The sequence below is a fragment of the Pagrus major genome, chromosome 6 (assembly GCF_040436345.1).
Source record: "Pagrus major chromosome 6, Pma_NU_1.0".
Taxonomy (NCBI): Eukaryota; Metazoa; Chordata; class Actinopteri; order Spariformes; family Sparidae; genus Pagrus; species Pagrus major.
The window spans coordinates 36,797,665-36,823,121 of NC_133220.1; the positions used below are offsets into that span (position 1 = coordinate 36,797,665).

General features: G+C 40.5%; 1 protein-coding gene across 1 annotated transcript in view; it reads left to right on the forward strand.

Annotated features, from left to right (window-relative positions):
• The window catches only part of LOC140997979 (copine-9-like), a 325,346-nt gene that overhangs the window by 24,484 nt on the left and 275,405 nt on the right, over positions 1 to 25,457 (forward strand). The window contains exon 2 of the mRNA XM_073468074.1: positions 6,136 to 6,176. Within this exon, the coding sequence (XP_073324175.1) occupies positions 6,136 to 6,176 (41 nt within the window). The remainder of the gene's footprint in view (positions 1 to 6,135; positions 6,177 to 25,457) is intronic.

Genomic DNA, 25,457 nt, shown 5'->3' on the forward strand with positions numbered 1-25,457 from the left:
AGCGAATGTTGTGATATTAACCCAGATGTTGACAGTTAGCAGTTCAGCAGAAGAGGTGAAGAAGAAGGGGGCCGGATGTTGACAGTGACAGTTACAGTTCAGCAAGAAAGGCGAAGAAGAAGAAGGGGGCGTTCCAGTCCGCGAAAACGGGAACCCCCACCAGCACGAGAACGCCCATTTGTGGCTGCAGTTGGATGATATTGGGATGCTTGGCTAGCCCTGGGGGAGGGGCTACACTAGAGTACATGTGTTAATGTGTGTCCAGATAGAGCAAAGTGACATATAGAGATTATGGGTGGAGTCATGGATGCATATGAGTCAATGGGAAAATGTGAATGGATGGACAGGAAAAAATCACTGAATGCTGGAGATGGTGCAAAAAGATGTGATTGTGTATCAGCTTGAGTTGAAAATATTTCAGTTTCAGCAGAAGAAATGCAGTTTTCCCAAACTGAAGGACACAGGATTGATTTACAGACATAGTACCTGATTGAGCTTTGAAGTCCTCTGTGTAAGCTGTCACTCAAAGATTTGGTTGTCACAGCTAACGTGTACTGTTAAGGAGTTACATAAGTACAGTCAGACCAAAATGTCCTTCACTTCACAATTTAACAGAGAGGAGGATGACAACACGTTCTCACTCCCAACTTGTCAAATACAGCAGCTTGGTCAGTGGCCGTAAGCTTCAAACTATGTTGCTCTACCTCCACCTCTAGTCAGTTTTGCATGTGAAGGGCTCCACAGTCAAGTTAGCAATAATACGTTATATTCAATGTCCAGTTAGACTTCCAAAATAAATCTTGCTGACAGACATATTGTGACTGTCTCATGGATGGCGCCAGGAAATTATCTCTGCCGGTGCTAGATGATAGTCTATTCCTTTATGAGGAGGTATTCGTTTTTTTCCAATAAAAGCAAATATGACACGCAGACACATTTAATATAAATGTATGTTTTTAACTGAACTTGGTGAGTAGTATGCTAGTAGACAGTATGCTATCTATAAGCCTATCACAAGAGACCACCAAGCAATGACAAAATTGTATTTCACGTGTACGTTGAACAACTTCAGCACTGGAAAGCGCCCATACCAACACAGTTTGAATGAATGGCTGGTAAGCTTTTACAGGTTTCTTTATTAAATGATAAAAAATACTAAAATGTTTGAGGGAGCGTGGGGCTATACAGATTTGTGGCATGACTATAGCACATTGTTCCTGTTATGACTGTTGGAAGGTGATTGGATGAACCATCTGTCTGCAACTGTGTATCACAGGCTAATTTCAATCAATCAGATTAGCAGCAGGAGAGCTGAATCAACCGCTTACTGAAGCTGGTCAGGAAAAGAGTGAAAACATCTTTTCCATCAAGAAAAGCCTTCAGTGCAGTTCTTTGTTCTAAATTTAAAGAAGAAATGTTGTCCATTTCTGATAAAACTCCTGCTGTGTCCACCGTTGTTTACAAGCTAGCAGTCGCTTTGCACTGCCTTCGCGTATCGTAAAGCTTGAAGCCTGGCAAGATGGATTTGTGAGCTCACATACCTGAGGTCTCGCAAATCCAGCTACCTCGCAAGGTAAGAAATTGGGCACTAGTATTTTAAAATACAACAATGATTAATTGGCCAAATCAGAGGTCAAGCTACAACCTGACTAACTGTTGTTTTTACAACACCAGCATGCAGTGGTGTAGAAGACGTCTATTCTTCAGCAATTAAACTTTTGAAGATATTTGCATATTTAAAAACGTTTCTACTGTTCTGGTGCTGTGAAGCAATTTGATAGGTGCATTGTGACTGTGATGGCTGCAGTGTGACCACCTACCATGCTCTGATGCTAAAAAGTGACATTGTGGTGCTTTCAGAGTGAAATGCCAGGTAGGTCAGTGAGCACAGGGAGCCAGGACTTCTCAGTGGGAGAATGTCAATCACAGCAGGGGAGGGCTCTGATTGGATGCCCAACTTCCCTCTTATCATGTCCTGAAGGTCTCAAGCATGAGGCCACATTACAAGCAAAAACCTTTTTATCACCTAAATGTCTCACTGGAGCAAGACTCTGCTCTCGGAGGGAAAGTGCAAACAAAACCCTTCCCAAATATGACAGACAGCAGTCCTAGTTGCATGCATGTCAAATTATTTCAGTATTTCTGCAGAGAAGCAGCATGTTCTCTCTGGTGGTTCATGACTTCTTGTTTTCACAGACATGGGAGTTGTCACCTTATTGGAATGGAGCACCTGCTAACAAGCAACCCCTAATAAATCCCTCTATACACATGTTCACCCAAAGAGAAGAAATGCTAGGCAATATAGAGAGAAAACATTGACGCATTTCTAGAAAAAATGAAGTTTGAGCCTCATCATTCTTTGGATCTATTCATTCCATTTCAGTTCATTTTCGTAGTATGGTGCTGTTGATTTCAATGGCTTTAATACCAGTTGCTCGTAATGTATCACTAAATATATTCAGCTTTATTATCAATGTACTGCTATTCTTTCAAATTTCACTATACCAACTCAACCATCAGCTTGAAAAATGCAATAAATGAAAAATGTGCCTACATTTGTAGATAAAAGAAACATGCAAAATCGATGACGTGATTAAGCATTACAGAAAAAAAAACAGACTTGGCAGCAGATCCCTCAGGAAATGTCTGTAGTTCCCTGCAGATGCTTTGTGTTTATCAGCCATAGTCTGAGACACACAGGCACACACTCTCACATCTTTAAGGCTATTTATAACAGTAGTATGGCACCAATAAACAGCTACATGACGCTAGCATGCAGGTAAAACATGAGTAAAACAAATTGTTTACACAGAAATGTAGATAAATTAATATTTATCTAACTGGCTTTAACAGTAATCACCAGACGACGTAATACACAGGCAGAAAAATATACTCATAATGTCTTTATAGTACAAACACAATTCTTGGTGTTCTGTCCTGGAAGTCATTCACATGGCAGATTTCCAATTCTGCATTTTGATACATAAGGAGAAAGCTCAGTTGTGATTAAAGATGATATGCAAATATTTAATTCAACAACATAATCTTTATAAATAAGCTCAACAACCTTTGAAGCATGTATATAAAAGTGTCAGTTAACCCATATACAGGAATTACTCAACAAGCCAAGCTGCTGATTGATCTTTGAGATTTCTGCCACCCGTTTGTAGGCTACTGGAGGATAATGGAATTTTTTTTTTAGCTATTAAAATGTCCCAGTTACTTTGGTAAAACCATTACTGACATGACTGCAAACAGTTTTCATTCAGTATGACAGTCTTGACACTGCTAACTGCTGCTCCACTAGTTCTGTAATGCAATGTAATTTCTCATGAAGGTTTTCTTTTCTTTTATTTCTGAATAGGTCAACACATCCTCATACCTAAACAACTGAATAGATCGATTGCCAGTCACTCCCCTATGATATATGTTGCCAAAACAACATGGCTGTTGCAGCTTACCAGCAACAGATGTACTGGACCTTTGTCCTGCACTGCAAGTTTGGTTAGTTTTAGGCACTAAAACTACTTGGTTAGGTTTAGGAAAACATTGCTTTGGGTTAAAATAACTGCATTACTTATGTTACTTCAGTTATGAATGTATCTATGTTGCGTAGGTAACTGCAGTGAAATTGTGTACGTGAAGTAACTGCTGCTGGTAGCTCCTCCAAATTATGCTAAATTTTCATTTTCTTGACCATAATTTTTTCTGCTTTATGGCTGAAACACGTACTGCCCATGGCAGAAATACTGTTATCATCATTGCTAAACAAAATGGGTGTTTTGGATGAAGAGCAGTGGACTTTTTGACCATCCAACCTGACCATTTGGAGGTTGACAGTCGGAATAAGACCCATGCTAATACAGCTTGATTCAAGGCAGCTCCTGGCTAATGTCTGGTCACAGGAAAAGGAAATGGACAAAATGGGACTCAGACTGCAAAACAACATGAAATCAGAGACTGTTGTGGCCACAGAGAACTGTCTCCACCACAACATCTCAGCTTCACTGCATGTAATTGTAACCTGTTTCTCACTTGTTGTTATGCATTTGTTGAGTTACACTGCACACTGATCCGATGCCAAAAGGTGGAGGTAAAACACTCCAGCCCACTGATTGGTCAGTCAGAACAGCCAGCGTTGTCTCGTCCTCTGCGCTCTGAAGAAGGATTTCACAGCAGTCTTGTGTCTTGCTGCCTGCAGCCTCTTAAGTAAAGATAGTTTCCTTGTTGTGATAAACAACTACACGTGTGTGCTGTGTGGAGATTGTGTGGTGGAGTGGTGGAGCAAAAGTGAGTGAGCAGCAGAAAAGAGACGTTGAATGCGAGGAGTGCAGAGCGGAGGTTATCAGTTTGTAGATGTTGTCAGTGGGACAGTAATGTAGAGTTCAGGTTACAGTGTCAGTTAATAAAAGCAGCAGCTTATTTAGAGTTAAGAACAGTCTCCCCTGTTTCCAACTGCTGGAAAAGTGAAAGTCACCCCGAAGCCATTCACTATCAACCCCACCTACATTTAAGGGTACTGTCTGCAGTGGAAACACAGGGCAAATCTGGCGTTTTACCAGGGGCTAAGCAGGGTTCAAAGGGTACTATACTGAAAGTATTTTGGTGGAAACTCAGCTGAAGTCTATTATATAGTCTTATTATTATATAATCTATAGTGCACCACTCGACTAGCTAGTCTGTCAAGCTAGTGACTGTCGTGGGGGCTCACTTAAAACTTAGTATTTTGCCTGGGGGGCCCTTTGTCACTACCACTGTGTTTTGTGCCTGATGCGGGCGCTCGTCAATTTTTGGATAAGCTAGCAAAATCTGAACCTAAAGGTTAATTACCTTATCTTTGCCTTTAGTTGGACCCAAAAGAGACCAATACAGGGAGATAGTTAAAGGAATTCATTATAAAGTCAGAGATGGCAGGTAGTGGAAGATGCTTTGGCTTGGGCTCAGGAAGGTGGCACAGCAGATGGCTCGGCTAGAGTAGTGAGGCTTGGGCTCAGGCAGGTGGTAATGCTGGTGGCTGAGTTGGCTGAAGTATAGGTGGAGGCTCTGGAGGGTAAAAAAAATAATAATATAATATAATAATAAAAAAAAAATAAACTGTAAGAAAAATAAAACATGGCAAAATGTACAGCTTTCAAGTTTGAAGTCAGCTCAGAGACAGCCAGTATCGGTCTGTTCTTCAGGTCGGACTGTTATCAGCCCTCATTGTTGATACAGTTCGTAGTAAAATCTAATCAAAAGCTTGTGAAGCTACCAGAGCAGTCCAGTGGTAAAAATCACACCCACAATTCAATGTTTCCCATAAAAAATTAAGTAAATCCACTGGGTCTTGACATCCTCAGATCAGAGTAGATGAAGACATTTGTTGTCAGATGCGCTGCAGGTGTGTGAAAGTGGAAAGCTCCAGCCAGCAGGAAAGCCACGCCCAGCCTCTGCAGAGCACCTCTGAAAACAGAAAAGCACAAAAACACACAAAACAGCCACACCAAAAGACCCAATCATGACAGTTTTATTCACTTGGAAAATTATCTTTTAAATTGACAAACAGAGCAGTCCAGTGGTAAAAATCACACCCACAATCAGAGTAGATGAAGACATTTGTTTTGGAGGCTACAACAGAGCAGCTCCCATGCTTAGCTTTGTACTGGCCCTCGTCTTATTAAAAATATCCTGTGGTTTCATGCTTATGACACCGTGGTCCCTCGTTAAAATGTGCTGGCCTCCACAGAGCTGGTTCTCAAGCCATGGGTGGAGATACTTAGATTGGGGGTGGCATTATTCTAATGAGCCTTGTCTTCAAGGAGGCCAAAATATGAATTGCTTGTTGAATCCCATGTTTTCTCATGTAGGCAGTCCACAAAAAAACAACAGTTTTATTTCACAGTTTGTGGGTTGGTAGGCACTCCAAACACTCAAATATATTTGCACAAGCACTGAAAAAGTGAGTTTTATAATATGTCCCATTTAAGTGAATTAATGAATTAGTCTCCTGACTGCCTGCTACATAAGTATCATTTTTTAATGACTGAAACTGTGTATTAAATATGTCTGTATCCAGATTAACTGAGATCTCAGCCGATCGCAGAAAGAAAAACTGTCCCTTTCAGTCTCTAACAATCTCCTTTCCTTTTGTTGCAGAAACCTGTTAGACATGGACACCTTCTCTAAGTCAGATCCAGGTAACTGCTACCTTTCTCTCATTCACTCTTTTAATCAAGTTGAACTTTCATGTTTATAATTGCAGCTCTGAAGTGATTTCACATCCCCAGTGCTATCTAAACTGCACAACACAGTGCTCAAACTGAATGTGCTCAGTTTCATGCAGCGATTATTAAATCACCACTTCATGCTCCTTATCAGTGCACAGCAAGAATCAGAGAGCAGTAACACGGTGAGTGTCTCCCAGAGCATTAACACACACAATACACCAGCCAACTGAATGAAAGCTGCGTCCCACAGGTCAACTGACACACTCTGAATCAACTTTCCAATTATCACTGTAGGATTATTGACACTTAATGATTGCTGGACACACACACAAACACACACATGCACGCACCCATGCATGCACACATGCACACACACACATATGTTTTTTTTAATGTTTTTTTTTGTTTTCTGTTTCTTACATGTAAGGTGACCTTGGGTGTTTGAAAGACGCCAACAAATAAAATGTATTATTATTATTATTATTACATACATACAGTAGAATATTATACATTTTACATAACATTTTTCAAACCCTGGTTGCTCCTGACTAATCTTAAAATCGGGCTGAATTTCCACCAGATAGTTTGTCGTTTTAGGGGAGTCAATGCCTCATTTATGGTACCGTCACACATAAATTCTTGTTCAACTTGCTGACCCTGAAACTACGGTGAGAGAATTCATGTCCAAACACCTCAAATTTTCTTCTGAGGTTGTTAAGGACATTGCATTTTCCAGAGTTCATAGACTGGGCAAACCAAGTGAGGGTAAGAACCGGCCAATTATAGTTCGTTTTGAACACTACAAGCAGAAAGAAATGGTCAAGAGTCATGGAAGGGAACTGAGGGGGACCTCCTTCTGGCTAAATGACCACTTCCCTGCAGAGATCAATGCCAGGAGAAAAGTTCTGTTGCCTATCATGAAAGAAAAAAGGGCTCAAAAATGTAAAGTGGCACTGACTGTTGACAAGCTTTATATTAATGGTCAGCTATTTCGAGACTCAAAAATAACTCCCTGGCTCTTTTAACATGGTTTAGCATGGTTTTTTCTTGTTTTTACTAGTCCATATGACTCATTCTTTCAATGTTATTCCTGACACTAAACTGGGTCTTGAAAAGGGGCTAGTCTTAGCTCATGTTAATGTATGCAGCTTGCGTAATAAGGTTGAGGAATTACAAGGTATTGTTAGCAGTAATAGCATTAATATTCTTGCCATTTCTGAGACACATCTGTATGATTTTTTGACTGACATAGATGTAAATATTGAGGGGTTCTCTATTTTTAGGAGAGATAGGAATCAATTTGGAGGAGGTGTGGCCATTTATGTTCAGAATATTTTTCCTGCCAAAGTACGTGATGATTTAATGAAAGATGGAATTGAAGCTCTTTGCGTACAAGTCTATCTAACTCATCTTAAGCCCATTTTAGTATGCTGCTTCTATCGTCCTCCTAGTGCTGATGCTCTATATCTTAATGATCTGTGTAATATATTTGATACGTTATCTGACATGAATAATGAAATCTACTTACTAGGTGATATGAACATAGATTGGTTGGGTAGACCTGGTACAAACAAGAACAAGGTCCTTTCTATTTTGAATGCTTGCAACCTGTATCAGATTGTCACTCTTCCCACAAGAAATAGTATGGATAGTGATGGTATCACCTTGAATACATGTATCGATCACATTTATACTAATGTTCCTAACCTATGTTCTAAAGTCGTCTCTGTGCCAATTGGTTTTAGTGACCATAACATAATTGCTGTTACCAGAAAGACAAAGCTTCAGAAAGTCAGAGCAAATGTTATTTACACTCGTTCATATAAAAAATTTCATAAAGAATGCTTTATCGAAGATATATCAAGTATAAATTGGAGTGATGTATATAGTGAGGAGGACCCTGAGGCTGCACTTAGTTTATTTATGTCCAAATACATGAAGGTTGTAGACGAGCATGCTCCTTTAAAAAAGTTTACAGTCAAGCACAAAAGAGCCCCATGGATTGATAACACTTTAATGAATTTAATGACAGAAAGAAACGCTGCTAAAAAGATTGCTATAATGTCTGGATTAATTGAAGATAGACGCAAGTATTGCTCTTTGCGTAATCAAGTTACAAAATTAAACAAATTGAAAAAGAAGGATTACTATAAACAAAGATTAAAAACTGCTAAATATGATGGAAAAAATCTCTGGAGTGTTTTTAATGAAATGATGGGTCGCAAAACTACGGTTTGTCCTCCCTTTGTTGAATCAAATGGTTTTGCTCTCACTAAGCCGAATGATATTGCTAATCATTTTAACAATTTTTTTATAAAAAAGGTATCTCAACTTAGAGAAAGCATGAATACCCCAGACAACCATAAATCAAAAGATATAATCACGAATATTATAATGAGTGACAAAGTATGTACTTTTGAATTTCACCAGGTTGAAGTCAAAGAGGTGGAAAGGCTTCTCTGTGCTCTTCCTGACAATAAATTAGCTGGTGTAGATACTCTGGACAGTAAACTGTTAAGGATTACTGCCAGCTGTATTTCATCTCCAGTTAGCTATATTATTAATAGATGTTTATGTCTCAGCAAAACTCCTATGGTGTGGAAGACAGCTAAAATTGTCCCCATACCCAAAGATAAGAAAGTAATCTTTAATGAGAGCAACTCCAGACCAATTAGCATTATTCTAGTCTTGAGCAAAATAATGGAAAAAGTTGTATATATACAAATTCATGATTATTTTTTCTCGAATAATTTGATAACTATGAGTCAGCATGCCTATAGAACAAGCCACTCCACGTCCACTGCCTTGATAAAAATGACTGATGACTGGTTTAGAGCTATTGACAATTCTTTAATGGTGGGGGCTGTGCTGTTAGATTTAACTGCTGCTTTTGATTTGCTTGATCACTCTCTCTTGATAAAAAAACTTGAATGTTATGGTTTTGGTCCACTGGCATTAACGTGGATTAATAACTATCTGTCCTCCAGATCACAACAGGTGCATTTAAATGGTGGTATATCAAATAGTGGGGATCTAGTATGTGGTGTGCCTCAGGGAAGTTGCCTCGGACCGTTACTGTTCACTGTGTTTATTAATGATCTTGCTTGGGCTACTGAAAGAGCAAAAATTGTGTTTTATGCCGATGATTCTACCTTGTATTATGCTGCGCCTTCATACAGTGAGTTGAATGATGTCCTTAATAAGGAACTGCAAATTCTACATGACTGGATTTCTTGTAATAAGTTAGTCCTTAATGTTCTTAAAACAAAAAGTATTTTAATAGGTTCAAGACATAAGTTATCTGGCAGACCAAGGTTGGAATTAAAGTTAAATAATGTAACTGTGGAACAAGTAGAAACTGTTAAACTTCTGGGTGTAATGTTGGATTCCAGGCTTTCCTTCAGTGATCACATTAATCAAATTATCTTGAAAATGGGAAGAGCTGTTGGTATCTCAAGGAAATGTGCTTCCTTTGTTGCGCAACCCCTAATGTGTCAGATTGTACAGAGTTTGGTGTTGTGCCACCTAGATTATTGTTCTGTGGTCTGGGCATCTGCTGCCAAAACTGAGCTCAAAAAGCTGCAGATTGCCCAAAATAAGGCTGCACGGTTGGTATTGGGCTGCTCTACTCGATCAAATGTTAACCGCATGCATGATTCCCTCTCATGGATGATGGTTGATAACAGGTTAGCATCAAGCACCGCTGCAATGTTTCAGTCAGTCTTGATCAGTAAAGCGCCTGACTTTTTATTTACTCAAATTGTTTTTAGAAACACTGTGCACAATTATAGCACTAGAGGGTCCAGCAATGGTCAGCTAGAAGTGCCTCACCCGAGAACTAAGGCCTTATCACGATCTTTCATATATAGAGCAATAACTTTGTGGAATAATTTGCCTCACTACCTATGTTGTACCGAAAGTAAACAGGTATTTAAAAAGAAATTGAAATCTTATTTTTCACGAGCTGTACATGAGTATGAGTGACTCCATTTTGCTGTCTAAGATAAACTCTGTTTAAGACTTGCAAAAATCTTCAAATGTTTGGTTTAACTTTTTAACATTAGATATATTATGATAGATTGTACTTGTAAATGTATGATATGTTGAGTATGTGACGTTCTTGTGTATATTCTGTGTTGTTCCCTGTGGACCCCAGGAAGACTAGCTGGTTACTAAGGTACCAGCTAATGGGGATCCTTAATAAACAATAAACAATAAACAATAAACAATAAATACAGGCGTATGACCATCACCTGCCGGGCTGAGCAGGATGTGAGTCACTCAGAACTGGTTTATAGTCTGTTTCAGGTGTGTCAAGCACACACACATTTTTGCTAGCTGTTTTGGCTGCGACTTCGCCAGTCAAAATTCTCCAATGTTGAACTCCACGTGACCGTACTGTAATTGTGTGAACAATCACTAACCTGGGTGTTTTGTCTGCATTTTTGATTGGCTATCTTCAAGTTTGAGAAGTTCTGTGGTTCCAAAGATCCTTCATACACTGTAGTGAGCTTGTTCTAATACAACTGGAGCAGTAGTTTACATATTTTGGCTATCTGTAGTCTTCACACAAACTTTGCTGTGGCAGAACTAAAATGAGGCTCAATCCCATTTCACTCGTACCACTTTGTTTTCAGTGTCCCCTTTCCCCTCAGAACACAGTTACAAGGGATAGTCGTTGAAATGGGACAACCATTTAAGACATTCATATTATACATCATCAGTTGCCATCGATGGTGTTTATGTAAACAGACGTGACTGGAAATTTCCAAAATCCTGTCTTCAGCTGTGATGATTTCTCTTGAGTTACTGTGGCAACCCTGGTATTATCACAATGCCATTTGTCATAGGTCAGATGGAGACAGATAAAAGTATGGCTAGCAATTCGTTCAAAACTAAGTTAAACAACAATATACGCCGTTTGCTCATGGCCTCCAAAACTGCACGTTTTCAGATCTGAGGCCACTTTAAACAATGTGAAGAACTCACTGTCACTTACTGCTGAGATATTTATTTACAGTGTTTTGTCAGTTGACCTTCATGAGGTATATGGACAGCATCACAACACTTCATATACACCGATCAGCCACAACATTAAACCCACTGATAGGTGAAGTGATTAACATTGATCACCTCCTTACAATGCATTGTCTGCTGGAAAACCTTGGATCCTGGCATTCATGTGAGTGCCACTTGACACACACCACCCACCCAAAAACCTTTACTGGTCAAGTACACTCCCCAATGGCAGTGCCCCCAATGGCAGTGCCCCCAATGGCAGGACAAAACTGCTCAGGAATGCGTGCACAGGTGTGCTGTGGACTATTCACAATTAAAGGCTGCTCTGAAATTAATTTGAGTTTTTTTAAAACAAATTTTTTGTATATATAAAGGAGTCTTAAATCTTTTACTTCAGATTGTGAAAAATGCAGTCACTCAACGTGGCCACACCCTTAATTATGGAGGTTGCTGCTAGGTCAAAACCAAGTGAGATTTCTAGTCAGTTGAACAGCACAGAATGAATGTAGAAGCTGTAGATTTTTGATTAATAAAAGATTTAAAAATTGTACAGTCTGCTCAGATTTAGTGCCTCTTTCTATTGCCCCTATCCAGAGCAGCTCTGGCAACACCCGCTCATCCAACTTACTTTACACTGAGATGATGCTGCACTGGGATCTGGGAAAGTTATGCAAACATTACACAGTTTGACAAATGTTTTTTGTTGCAGTACTACACTGGGCTATTAAGGCAATCCTCTTAGGTATGAGTACAAAAACAGCATGGCCCATAGCTGACAAGTTTCCCGAGCATTATGTCCCATTGCAAATAGGTACAGTACCTAAAACAGAAGGCTAATTTGTGTTCACCTTTGGTCAGACAAAGGAAATAATTTAAAGAGGCTCTGTGGAACTTCTGTGTTGTGCTGGAAGCTGGTCTTTAGTTTATGTTAGTGGACTCCAATTCTATGCCGTCATTAACTACTGTTTTTCTCTATAGGGGTGCGGAGAGAGGTGCCCAGACGAAGCACTGAGAATGTGTTAATAGTCCAGCAGCATTAAACAACTTCAACAAATCGTTCACAGGCTTGTACAGGCAACAGAGAGAGACAGTGGAGGTCTCGTAATGTTACAATACGCTCACATACAGCCAATAAAAAGCGATTAATACATCTAAATTACTACCACTTGTTACATAAAATGATTTGCAGCATCAAAAACTGAATTTCTGTTTAAAAGGTTTGACTAAGTTTGTGCTGCTTGCCCAGATATATGTTGTTTTGTCAGTGTTGAGGTGACCAGAAGCTCTGCTGAGATGGCAAGTGCAAAGTTAATATGACTAATAGAATGGCTGCAATCAAGACACAGTTTGGAAAACACCAGAATTAAAAAACATTGGTGTGACATGCAACCACACACACAGTTCCTAAATGGACTGCTCAAAGAGTGTGTGTGTGTGTGTGTGTGTGTGTGTGTGTGTGTGTGTGTGTGTAATGTACAGTACTATGCTTTTTGGTGCTAACAGTGCCCAATTTGCCTAAGGTTTATGTGCTTGCATTTGTCATCAGTGTGTCCATGCATGCCTGTGTGGTTGTTGTTCAGATGTTTGATAGTGAGTGTGTTAGTGCTGATGGGTTGTGTATTCCACTGTGACTGTGTTTCTCTGTAGCACAGATGAAGGAGCCGCAGATCTCAGTCAAGGCACACACTAATCATCAGCACTATCACCAAATGAAAAGGAATTCTCTTTGAACATTAGTCGTATACTACAGCCAGACAAAAGCTTGTGCGTCTTTCTGCTTGGCACAACACAAAGTCAATTCAAAATAAATCAATTGTGGAGCAGGTGCTCCGCTAACTTTAAATCCCTCTTAGGCAGAGGTGGCTCTGCGGATTTTGTGCTATTGTGTAAATGTCAGATTTGCAGAGGGAAGTTTGTTTGATAGCTTCATGGCACAAGTGCTTTCTTTAAGTACAGAAAAGCTTTGACACTCTTATAGAGTTTAGGGCAATGGATGAAGAGGTCAGATGTCATTAATTCAGTATCTCCTCCCCCCATGCAGATGGAAAGTCAGGTGAAGTTTTGTAGTCCATAAAACATTTCTGGAGCTTCACAGCAAAAACAGTGTTCTCCTAAAAAACTGAAAAAGCTGGGGACTTGATGTAAATGCGACACACAAACCCCCCCTCTTTTTTTGAGCTCACGGTATAGTCCTCTATATTGAACTCTATTATGTCGTGAGTAAGGAGTAGTGAATGAGTGATTTTGGACACAACCCAGGTCTCCTGAAACCCAGAGATCCCTAGATTTGAAAAGACTATACCTACGACAACCAGCTACTTCAGTCGAGTAACAGCACAGAGGAAGTGTGTCTGCAATTGTAAAATTAGGATTCTTATAGTCTTATGGTCTTTCACTTTGGACAGTAGCCAGGCTGCTAGCAGTAGCTGTGTTGCTAACACTGTCTTTGTGACAGCAGCCCCACTTACACATATATCCTGTCCTCTATGCTTAGACCCTAACTTCTGCTGAGGAAAATCTCTCTAAAAATGCTTGAATCCCTTTAATCACAGTGAACATGTATGTTTATATCTGCTTTAATTGTTTTCAATTGCATTATGGGATGAAGATTAATTTGTTTTTAAAATATGCATCTTTGTCACCCTGCAGCAGCCATACAACTCTTTTAAAAAGATTTTTTTGTTAGTCAATAAGCAGAAAAGTTCTGAGATGAATTGTAACAACATGAATGTCTCTGCCAAATACCTTTTCAATCCATCCAATAGTTGCAAGAATGTAACAAAAATCATAGCAGTCCATCTGATAGTTGTTGAGTTAGTTCAGTTTGGACCACGGTGATGAACCGACTGTGTGACCATCTGCCATAACCGTCCTTGGAGCCATAGTGCTAGCGTGGTTAAAAAACATTGTAACAGATGAACTATCTCAACAAATTAGAATTTCTACACATGATCACAGAGCTGCCTCTCTGAAGTTTGTTTTGTATTTACGAATCATATTCAATAATCAATAAAATTTGGAAAACACAGTGTTTGATTCTCCCAACTCATCTCAAACTCAAAGAATTTTGTGAAGCCATAACCTTATGGTTTTCTTTTTGTTTCTTTGTGCAGTATACAGCAGTGACAGGTTATCAATGTCCATTTTCCTGAGCGGCCAAAAAAGCTGGAACGTGCAGCATCTCCTTGGTGCCCCAGTTAACAGAACATAAATGTTCATCAGTGTCAGGCGAGTGGCAGAATAGAACCCAAAAGCACAACACAAGAACAGTCAGATGCAGTAAAGTTCAGTTTACTCAGATATTCAAAAGCAAGCAGGAGTCAATCCAGGTAATCAGTCCAATCAAGAAAGCAAATCCAACAAGGAGCAGACAGGTAGAATAGAGTCTGTGAATTCAGGCAGGGGTTCAAAACAGACAGGTCAGGTGAGCAAAATACAAAACACTGGAGAGCTACACAAAATATACTGGATAATGTGGCAGGGAGTGAATAAAACTGGTTGGTGTATACACTGACGGCTAATGAGGGTAATGAGCTGCAAGTGACTGGGAGTGTTGGTGTTTACACCACTAGCACAGGCGCTTTAGACTGGGATGGGATGTGGCTAGCTGGTTAGCATGCTAGCTTTGGTATATGTCTTTGCAACACAATATACTGTATAGACGTAATATCAGAACTGGTATTCACATTTATATAATTTTAGATAATTTTTGAATTCTTTATATTTTGGTTTATATTTTGCTAGTGTTGTGGTGGCTAAATAGTACCAAACAAATTAGCAATTGATAAAATAACCACAAACTAATTGCCATATGTTAAATCCGATGTCTAACTAAAACTAACTAACCAAAAACAGTTTGCTGCTTCTACCAGTTGGCTATCGAGCTTTGAAAGTCACTTGTGAATATATTTTTGTAGTAAACTGGCTGAGACATGCCAAGTATTATCCTCAGTGATTCGCTAAATCAGATATGTTTCAGTTGATTAAGAGTGTCCATCTACTTAAATTGGCCGAACACACCTGATGTACCTAACTGTTTGTGTGTGGAGCAGGAAGAGTTATAATATTTGAAAATGCTGGGTTCCCCAAGGAGTGGTGTTAGAGTTAGAACCACTGATTTAAGTTGCAACAACTGCAACCTCAAACTGCCCGAGAAGTGGATGTAGCCCTTCTAGTGTAAAACAAACATTTCTGGCCTCATGCTTGTTATTGGGAGATTTTCGTGCAGCTTTTAAAGCCAACTGAGATTTGTTTGATGTAACATCTCAGAAGATTTCACACCTCTGAAAACTGAGAAGTGTGGTGTTTGTGTGTGTCCTTACAGCACTGTAATCCCACAGCCCCATAACAAACTCTCACAAGTACATCTTTGTGATAGAAGCCTAATTATCTAATGTCAGTTTGTAGATTTGGATCTGGTTCATAGACTCCAGATCAGAGAAAAATGCTTTTTCATCTTGTTTAACAATCAGAAATTATGACAAAACTCTGATGAACGTTCTGATGTTGGAAAATGTTGCTTGATATGCAAGAAAAAAAGAGTCAACTCTGATCAGCTATACTGAACATTTATCACAATCATTTCAGAGGGTTTTATGGAATTAAATACACTGACAGGCAGGCAGAAATAAGATCTTCTACTGTGGCTATCAGGCAGGATTATTGATATAATGTGCTGATGTTTATTCATGGACATTAAATGAAAGATTCTGACAACCATCTGGTTTATCCTGCCGCTTAACTCAGTTTTAGGATTATACTTCCTGTTTGAGCATAGTTTTTATGTGTTATTATTTCACAAGGGTACCATCCCCAGACAAAAGTGTGGGAGATTATGTATAACTATATTCTATATTTAATAATCAGATATCAAATAAGAATATTCAATAGTATGTGAAATGGTATTGATAGGGATTGAAGGCTCAGAGAGAAATTTAGCTGCAGATTTTGCTTCCGGATTTATTTACAGTTTGGTAGGGATAGCTGGCTAAAACACGCACGCACGCACGCACGCACGCACGCACGCACGCACGCGCGCACACACACACACACACACACACACGCAGTCAATCAGCAGGCCAGGGGTCCTTTATTGACACATCCCATAGATTAGCCTCTCTTCCTGAACTGGGCGGAGGAGGAGAGCCATGATGGAGGGTAATGATTCTGTCAGAGGGGTCCTCAACTTCAAACCCTTCCTCCCCACCGGGGAAAGAGCGAAGCTGGACTCACTGTGGCCGCGATGCCCCCTCAGCTCTTTCATGTCCCTGGTTAGACCGTTCTGTGTGACCCAGGCGTCTGGCCACAACAGGACGGGGTCGATATGTGCTGATAATGTCACACAGCATTTACAGCTACTGATAAATGACTGAACCGGGTCACCAGGTAGATCCTTGTCTGTAGATAACTGATGGAATCAATAAATGGTAACGTTCTGTATTGATTCTTTACAGATTTGCTGATTGTTAACTGGCTGACTGACTATATTACAGTTCCAATGTGGTCTAATTTTGTACTTAGTCATATTACCCCTCCAAAACTGGCTACTTCTGAATTTAAAGTGGGTTCCAGTTGTTAAAAACAATGATGGTGATTTTAAGTTCACGGTGAAGCATTATTATGTAGAACCCATGAGCAGCTAACATACACTATCATCAGGCAGGATGAAATGTTTGTCATGTCATTAAATATATAGTTGGCCCATGAGTTGTTTAGTGTCTGAACATTAATAAGTTTAATTATAAGATGCTAATTAGCATGCACTCATGATTTGTGCCACTAATAACATCTTTATGTAAAGGACCAGATTTTATTGTGCTTGTTTAATTATTCAGGTGAAGAAATACTTACAGTAACTTAAAGCTGCACTAATTGATATTTTATTATTAACAAAGGGTCAAATCAGGGCCGCCCCTGGCCAAATTGGGGCCCTAAGCAGAATTTTATTTTGCCCCCCCCCCCCCCCCCCCCACATTACAAAATGACTGTATCATGAAAGGCCATTTAGGTTTACAACCTTTATTAGTAGGAACAAATCAAATGAACAGCCTCTTTCAACAATGGAACAAGCCTTTTACAGATGCAGGCTGCTTCAGTAGACATGGTGCTTGATGGCCCTTGTGACGTACTGGGCGCTGGCTCCGTGTCACCCTTAGTAACAAACTTAAGCATTGACCCTGTTATGACAAGAAATCCATCATACAAGCAGATTATTAAGATTTGTTTTGGTCTTAATGGTAAATTACACAATGAAATTAATGTAAACACTAGCCTCACAAAGATTAAAATTAATGCAAATAATAATTATATTCATTATGATTTGATTTTATTATACTATTTTAATCCCACAAGGCGGCGCCCAATGAGCATTGTTAGGGGTCGGTGCCTTGCTCAAGGGTACCTCGGCAATGCCCAGGATGTGAACTAGTATTCTCCATTACTAGTTCACATCATACTTTTTTTTTTTTTTTTGTCCGAGCGGGACTTGAACCGGCCACATCTGAGCCCCCAAGCCAAGTCCCTACGGACTGAGCTATTGCCGCTATTTGATACCTCTATATTTAAATATTTTTATATACTTATTTTTACATTTTGTACTTAGGTTCTATATTCCTATACTGCTGTTTGCTGCTGCAACGCTTTAAATTTCTCCATTGTGGGTCAAATAAAGGATTATCTTAAATTCACCAAGAGATGGCGACATTTTACCTCCATAAAAATAGCCCAAAACTTCTATTGATAGCATAGATTGATAGGCTATAAACCTGAGCCAACATACGACCACCAACTGGTCAATTAACCACTCCTTTTTCAACAGAGGTGAATGTATATGCAGTTAACAAGACATTCAATAAATGATAATCAGGGCCGCTGGAAAATTTAATCTCCAGTCCAGAATTATCCTCTCTTCTGTCTCATGATTAGCAGGCTAGCAGCTGGGGTGTTCCTCCTCTTGTTTTGACTTTGTCTTTCTTTTGCTTTCTCCCGATTCATATTGCCGTTTGGAGGCCATCTCTCCACCTGCATCCAACTGCCTGTCGGCGCATCTGACCGCTGATTGGTCAGATGCTGCGTGCTGTCAATCATTGCGCCAACGTGTGCGGTGTCAGATTACTCGTTTTTTTTTTTTCTCTCCTGCCTCGGGCTGACTTGGTGCTCTACGCGCGCCTCACGGCAGCGATGCGCATCCTTTGCGCATTTGCAGAGAATGTGCCCCCTTGCGCAAAATGGGGCCCCCCATGGATCGTGGGGCCCTACGCACAGCGCGTGTTCTGCGTGTAGGGAGGGGCGGCGCTGGGTCAAATGACTATTTTACAGCTAAAGTGTCAGAATATTGCCTTAGGAGCTGTTAGAGACCAAAAAGAGCTACAAGGAGGATGAATATTGCATAACTAAATGAGTACTAAACAAACTAGCTAGTGTACATTTAAAAAAAAAATCTTCCTTCACAAAGTTTAAAGATTCTAAATGTTAAACAGACAGCATCTGTGTAGAGCTTTCTTTGTCTTACTGTTCACTCAAAGAGCTTGACAATGCAATTCACCCATACATTCATATGCAAGGCGCTCATCAGGTGCAGTAACAATAATGGCATGGATGGAAATGAATGGAAATCTGTCACTAGCACTTCCTTCCTGATTAGGTAAGTTGTTCATGACAGCAAGCTATGTTTGATCAGTCCAATGTGTAGTCTGCCATGTCTCTCAGTGCTGTGTAGTCTGATCTCAGCGTAACTGAAACTGCATATTTCTAAGATGTGAAAAATATTAAGTCAGCTGCTCCCACAATTTCCATGTGGACTTGACATCAAACTGCTATTTGTCAAAATAATGGGATGAGATGGAAGGACTTCAGTGTTAGGGGGTACACAGAGGAGATACGGTTTGCTTGTACTGTATCACACCCTGTTGTAATGGTACTGTCTTCTACACACATTCAATTAGTTCCTTTAAAGTTGGAGGTCTTAGACCATTATTTACAGCGTTTTTACTGTCATCTGAAAGAACTAGTGAAACTAGTACATCCCTGTGTGTGAATGTTCAATGTAATTCAGTGGTGACTTTGAGTAACCAAAGCCACCCAGCGTGCTCTATGGGCCATGCATGGCAGTTGCTTCCATCAAAGCAGCTGGCTAACTGATATATCAATTCAATTGTGCAGCACTGCTAGACTTTTCAAATGTTATCGGAAAGAATGGTTCAAATTCTGAGTGAAATGGGGGGTTGGGATGCTCAAATAAATGTATCCACTGTTTTACAGCCACTTCCTTCACAATGTCATCTTATGGGGAAAAGTATTTTTGGACTGCAGTGCGTCACCTCACATTGTAGTAACACAGTTAGGCCACTAATTGTTTTGACAAGCCACAACTCTCCCTTATACCAGTGTTTTGCATGTTGTCTTGATACTGCTGATGAACAAATATTTGTAATTTGTAACAACACACTTTTTGATGTTTTTGTACCCATCTCTGCCAAACAGAAAATGGCAAAAATGATGTCAGACTGAATAATGGAAGTGAAATGGCAATTCAGTCTGATTTTCAGCTCAGCTCTCTGGGACTTTCTATTCAAATCAGCTTGAATTTCAGCCTTTCACTGCAAGTCTATATTCACTTTCTTTATTTTATAGAGGTCACATCCAAATGTGAATGTTGCTCCCAAGAGCGCTGCATTCAGGAGCTCTTCATAATCAGCTGGGACTTATTATCAGCTCAACACTGTGGTGGTTTTGTGTTGATGTCGTTTTGTGTCATAGTCAGATAACTTAGATTTGATGATGGGGGTTAACAGGCAGAGTTACCAGCCCTTTTCACACAGAGACTCTGCATTATCTCCGCAGCGGAGGTTCGCCAATTCTCCACCTTTGTTTGTTCACACCGAAACAAGCAGCTCCAACATAAAGTCGCACCAGGGTGTTAATTCATACAGCAAGCCGGTGCCGAGGTTCCAAAAGAGGCGTGACGGTACACGTCATGATGATGCAGCTGTGTGTTTTCTTCAACGTGTTTCCCAGTGTCCTCCTGTTAATCTAAACATGTACACGCTGACTGTTTATAATCATATGGATGCAGTTATAATGTGTTGTGATTGAGATCCTAACCCACCATGCATCCTGGAAAGTGACAAAGTTACGTTTTTCTCTAAATTACATAATTACATTATCGCCATCAGTAAACAGGACGCTGTCTGACTCTTTCACTCGCGGGGAGGGAGGCTGTTTTCTGGGGGAAAGTTAACTGAAGTCTCGGTCAGGAGGGCTGAACGTCGCAGTGATTTTTTTCAAGACAGTAACTACAACAACAACAACACAATAGTGAAGGAGACAAACACTTGGTGAGTTAAAGTTTTTTGCCGGGGACAGACGCTGTTTTTCGGGCAGAAATGTAATAATGAGTCAGTAGGACAGACACTTCTCCATGAATAACTGCGGTATTTTTTCCCTCATATAAGTTGCCAAAGACACGACCAGTTACTATGTTACTGTTGTTTGGTCCTGTAATGTTGCTTTGTGGGACATTTCTCTTTTATTTGATGAGTGAAGGACCTGTACAGTTATCAGACAGTGAACACCATCAGACCGGCAGGCCTTGCTCCACGCCGCCGGCTTATCCATTCACACAGATGCCGGTTCATCTCTGCTGCGCCTCTGATACTACCTCTGGAGGCGCATCAGAGCCGCAGTGAAATTTCACCCCTCGCCGCATCTGAAACTTTCATAAAGAGGAGGATGCTGAGAATTGGCACAGGATCCCCGCACTCAAGGCAGTGTGAATGGGGCTACGGTTGCACATTAGATCTCCTTTCGAAGCGACCGAGTTCCACCTCTTTATAAACATTGATGTAGAGGAAATGATTGGCTGTTTGATAGTGACTCAGAGGATGCCCTGACAGTGGACCAGGCTGCCTTTCTCTGAGAAAAGCATCCTAATAAAGTCTCCCTGCAGTGAGTCTGGATGCGGGTGTTTACAGTCTAGCAGAGGCTGAGTGCATTGGGCTTCAGATAGACCTTCATCTCCGTAGAAATGTCTGAGATTAGATCTGTGATTCAAGCTCTCGTCTGCTCACATGCTTTAGGTGCAGCACTGACGAGGCAAAGCTCCTTCTGATGGACTTCTCCTCACATTGATAATCCATCACACAAATCTTTGCTTCCACACTAAAAGGGCCCAAACCACCTTCAATTGACTGCTGCTTTGAAGTTTAGCACAGAAATATAGAATCTAATTTTTTCAGAATGATCCTCCAGGAGTTCTCAATAACCCATTTTCTGCATTATAACCAGTGTTGTTAGAGCATTTTACTCTAAGTTACTCTAACATTATTGTCTCCTTCAGTTGGCCATGTTGGTCTTCTTTAGAGCTCCAAATTAACTGACCTTTTTGACCTTTAATGTGCGAGTAAGTGCATCAAATTAAACACACGGAGCACAATTCAACCCCTTGGAGTACAAAACTGGTTTCTAGGTCAGTTAACCCTTTCCTGCCATTTGCATATTTAAAAGTTCAATAATCAACCCCAAGTAACCCTTAAGGAAACATGTCACATGAAGCCATTTTGCAAAAATCTGTTAGTACCTTTTTAAATTTCACTTTCCATTTTTCTCCAACTTTGAAATGGTCAGTTTCACCTGTACTGTAGTCCCTGTCAGCTCCCACTGTTGTCCTGCTGATGATGTAGACAGTGAGGTGTTTCCTCCACAATCAAGTCTCAGAGAGGAGCTTCATCAGAGGGTCCACTATTCACCAAGAAAAATCACAGAATTCCCGCTTCTCCCTGTGTCCATCATGTCAAGTATTTTTGTAACAGAAAACTGTTTAACCACAAAATACATTTTGAAATATGTGCCTTGTAAGCACGATATAAGCTAAAATAATGAAATACTGAAGATTTTTTTCTTTAGTGTGCATATCATAGTCCCATTTAACAGTTAATTAGGAGAGAAGGCTTTTGTGGCACCTAAAGCAGTTGCCCACTTTGACTGGTTTGGTTATCCAGTCCTGCCATCAAGACGTAGTGGGATGTTCTTTTAGATTGGTGAGAAGTCAGGGAGTAGAAAGTAAAAAAAGAAAATGGTTGCGGGTGAGAAATGCCTAACCCTGTCTCCTACCAACATCCCACATTAGTTTGTTATAACTGTGACAGTGATGTTTGCTACCCTTAACTAAATAGCTGAAATTGCCTAAAAATGTCAATTGATCAAATCAGAAACTGTGTAATTTGTCATTTTCAGAATGCTCATGTGAGTTTGAGGGCTACAAAGTGAAGCACAAGCAGAAAGTGCAGTAAAAAACTTTTTTTATCTTGTTGCAGTATTTTTTCCTAACTAATCAGAGAGTGATAAACCAAATAGGAGTGGGCATTTTAAGTTATTTCCAAATTCACAAATACTTTCCTCTAATTACCATTGAGAACTCAAGTTCCCACAACAAATCATATAAATTAAGGTTGAAATGAACATCCAAACTCAAATTCAGGCAGGGGTTAGGAAGCATACCTCCAGTCCATTTCTATGGTGAGGTGCCTAATCTTCTCTGTCCTGGTGCACATTCATTCAGTTTATTTTCAAACTAATTACTTCAGAACATCAGTCTTATGCCTGGTCACCGTTCTGCCTGTACTGTAAGATGGAGTGATGTTTGACTGAAACCATGAATGTGATAGCTCAGAACTACCATTGTTGTTAAAGATGTTTGCAGAAATTTAAAGATAGCAGTTACATGACTGCGATTACTCTACGTTAAACAAATACTGACATCTAAATCGAATACACAGGCACTCTATCCGCCAACATCTTGGTGGCTATAGAAGCAGTTTTTACAAGTGGCTGATTTACATTTCTATAAATTGACTTGAAACAACCTGTACTGTATAGCAATTGTGTCATTGGGTGTCTATTAGGGTAGGCATTCTCCTTCCTCCTGCTATCTGTGTTTCACTACTTTCAAAATCCCTATTTTTTATGGGAAACATCAAAAACAACCTCTAAGCTAGCAGCATACACATTGAAAATGGCAAGTTACTAAAATTTACCTGGTTGCTAATGGTACAAAGCTTGCATCTGTTAGCTTTAAGTCATTTTAATCCCGAGGGTCGACTCCCCCCAAAACAAGTTCCCTCTTAAAAATATTTTGCAGAAGCACCGTCCCTGCATTCTGGGTTTAGCCCTACCTAAGATGATGGCATTTTTTGTGGAGATATGACTAGCTATGCAGGACTACCAACTAGCTTTCTTTTGGAAGAAGACCTGCACATTCGTAATCCTGCCCTGTCCATCTATGTTCTATTAGCCTCTGTTTCTCTGCACTCTCAAAATACCATGGCTATCCAGAGATGGCAGATGTCATCTTATATGATATCCTCAAGCCTCAGTTTCCCCATAGTGCCAATGTGCAACAATACTATGCATTGACAACACACACAGACACGCATGCAATGTAAATGTTTCAGAAGTGCTGTAAAGAACATACATAGCGCATGTGTTTGTGCCCATGATGGATGGATGCTTGTTCGTGCCATACTCTCACAACACCACTCTCTCTCTCTCTCTCTCTCTCTCTCTCTCTCTCTCTCTCTCTCACACACACTCACACACACACACACACACACACACACACACACACACACACACACACACAGCCTCTTTCTCCCAAATGGATTCAGTTAGCCAACCGTCCCTAAACTCTCAGCCTCTTGCCTCTTACTCTCTGTTTCAGTATTTATTTATTTAGCTTGACCCTGTTTTTCTTTACTGTCCCTGCCTCCTTTGATTTTTTTTCTCTTTTGAAGAGGAGAGCAGAGAGAATCGGCTGTACTGGTACTCCTGGTGGCTGGGTCGTTGTGGTCGACTAGCCTCCTGTCCCACTGAGGCAGAAACATGAGGCTTTTTTTTAACACTGCCTGCTATTATCATGCTCTGCTTTGATGTGGGGGAGAGGAGGAGGAGGACGAGGGATTGGAGACAAGAGGAGTAGGGGAAGTGAAGAGGAGGAGAGGGGAGAGGAGGAATAGAGAGGAAAGGCAACAGGAAGGGAGAGAAGAGAGGAGCAGGACAGGAGAAGATAAGAAGGGGAAGTAGAGAGGAATGGAGAGGAAGACTGTCAAGAAGAAGAGGAGAAAGAGGAGATGAGATGAAGGGAGGATAGGGAGACAAGAGAGGGGAGTGGAGAGAAGAGGAGTAGAAGGAGGAGAGGGAGAGAGAAGATGGGCGGAACAGAGAGGAAAGGAGAAAGAAGTGGAGAGAAGAGAGGGGACGGGAGCAGAAAAGGAGAAGAAGAGACAAGATTGGAGAGAAGCAGAGGAGGAGGAGAGGGAGGAGGAGAGGAGGAGGAGTTAAAGGCAAGTAATGGTGGAGTAGTAGAAAGAGAGGCGAACGGGTGGAGGCTAGCGAATAGGAGGAGAGAGGAACTAAACTAACTTCACTGAACCAAAGTCACTTCTTCTCAACATTTTCTCTGATCTGTTAATGTCAGTTTGATCATTTCCAGACAGATATGATAATAGATCCACTCCGTACAAACTGCACAGTAAAACTCTTGTTGGGCCGAGAGCAGCAGGAGGAAGAGGAGCAGTGGTTCTTGGAAGTGATGCACTGCTTTTAACCTTGAGGAGGTCGGAGGAGTCCCTGAGTGTTTGGACAGCCTACTGAGCTGTCAGTTGAATCACAGCGACCAGATGCTGAAAGTTCCTGTGTGTGTGTGATAATACTAAGAGTAATTATTAAAAAATAATAAGAAGAAATATTAATATAAATTTATAATATGGAGCACCTCCCTGGAATCAGGGACCAATAGCAGGGACCAATAGACTGGAAAAAGTCTCAAGAAAAGGATGTTCTCTTTAAATGTAAAAATCGATTAAATATTAAAAATGAAAGGAACATTGAAGGAAATAATTCCGAGCACTGACCATCGCAACCAGCTGTTACCACAAAACACACTGGGCAAGATAACGGGCCAGGGGCTGGTCAGTGGAGGTGACTGTGAGACTCGAATGAGACAATGGCAGAACAGCGCCTGCCAACCTAACACGTGCCTTTAATCAGCCCTCTACACGCCAATGTGTGTACGTGAAGAGAGGAGAAAAAGAGACAAGAAAAAACAGCTAACACTTGGAGTGCAGCAAGGAGGAGGAAACAACTGTGGAGAGACACAATACTCACTCTTCTATCAATCAGCAGTCGGTGAACAAACTTGATCTCAATCACCTACCTCTGGACCTTGTTCCTTGATAG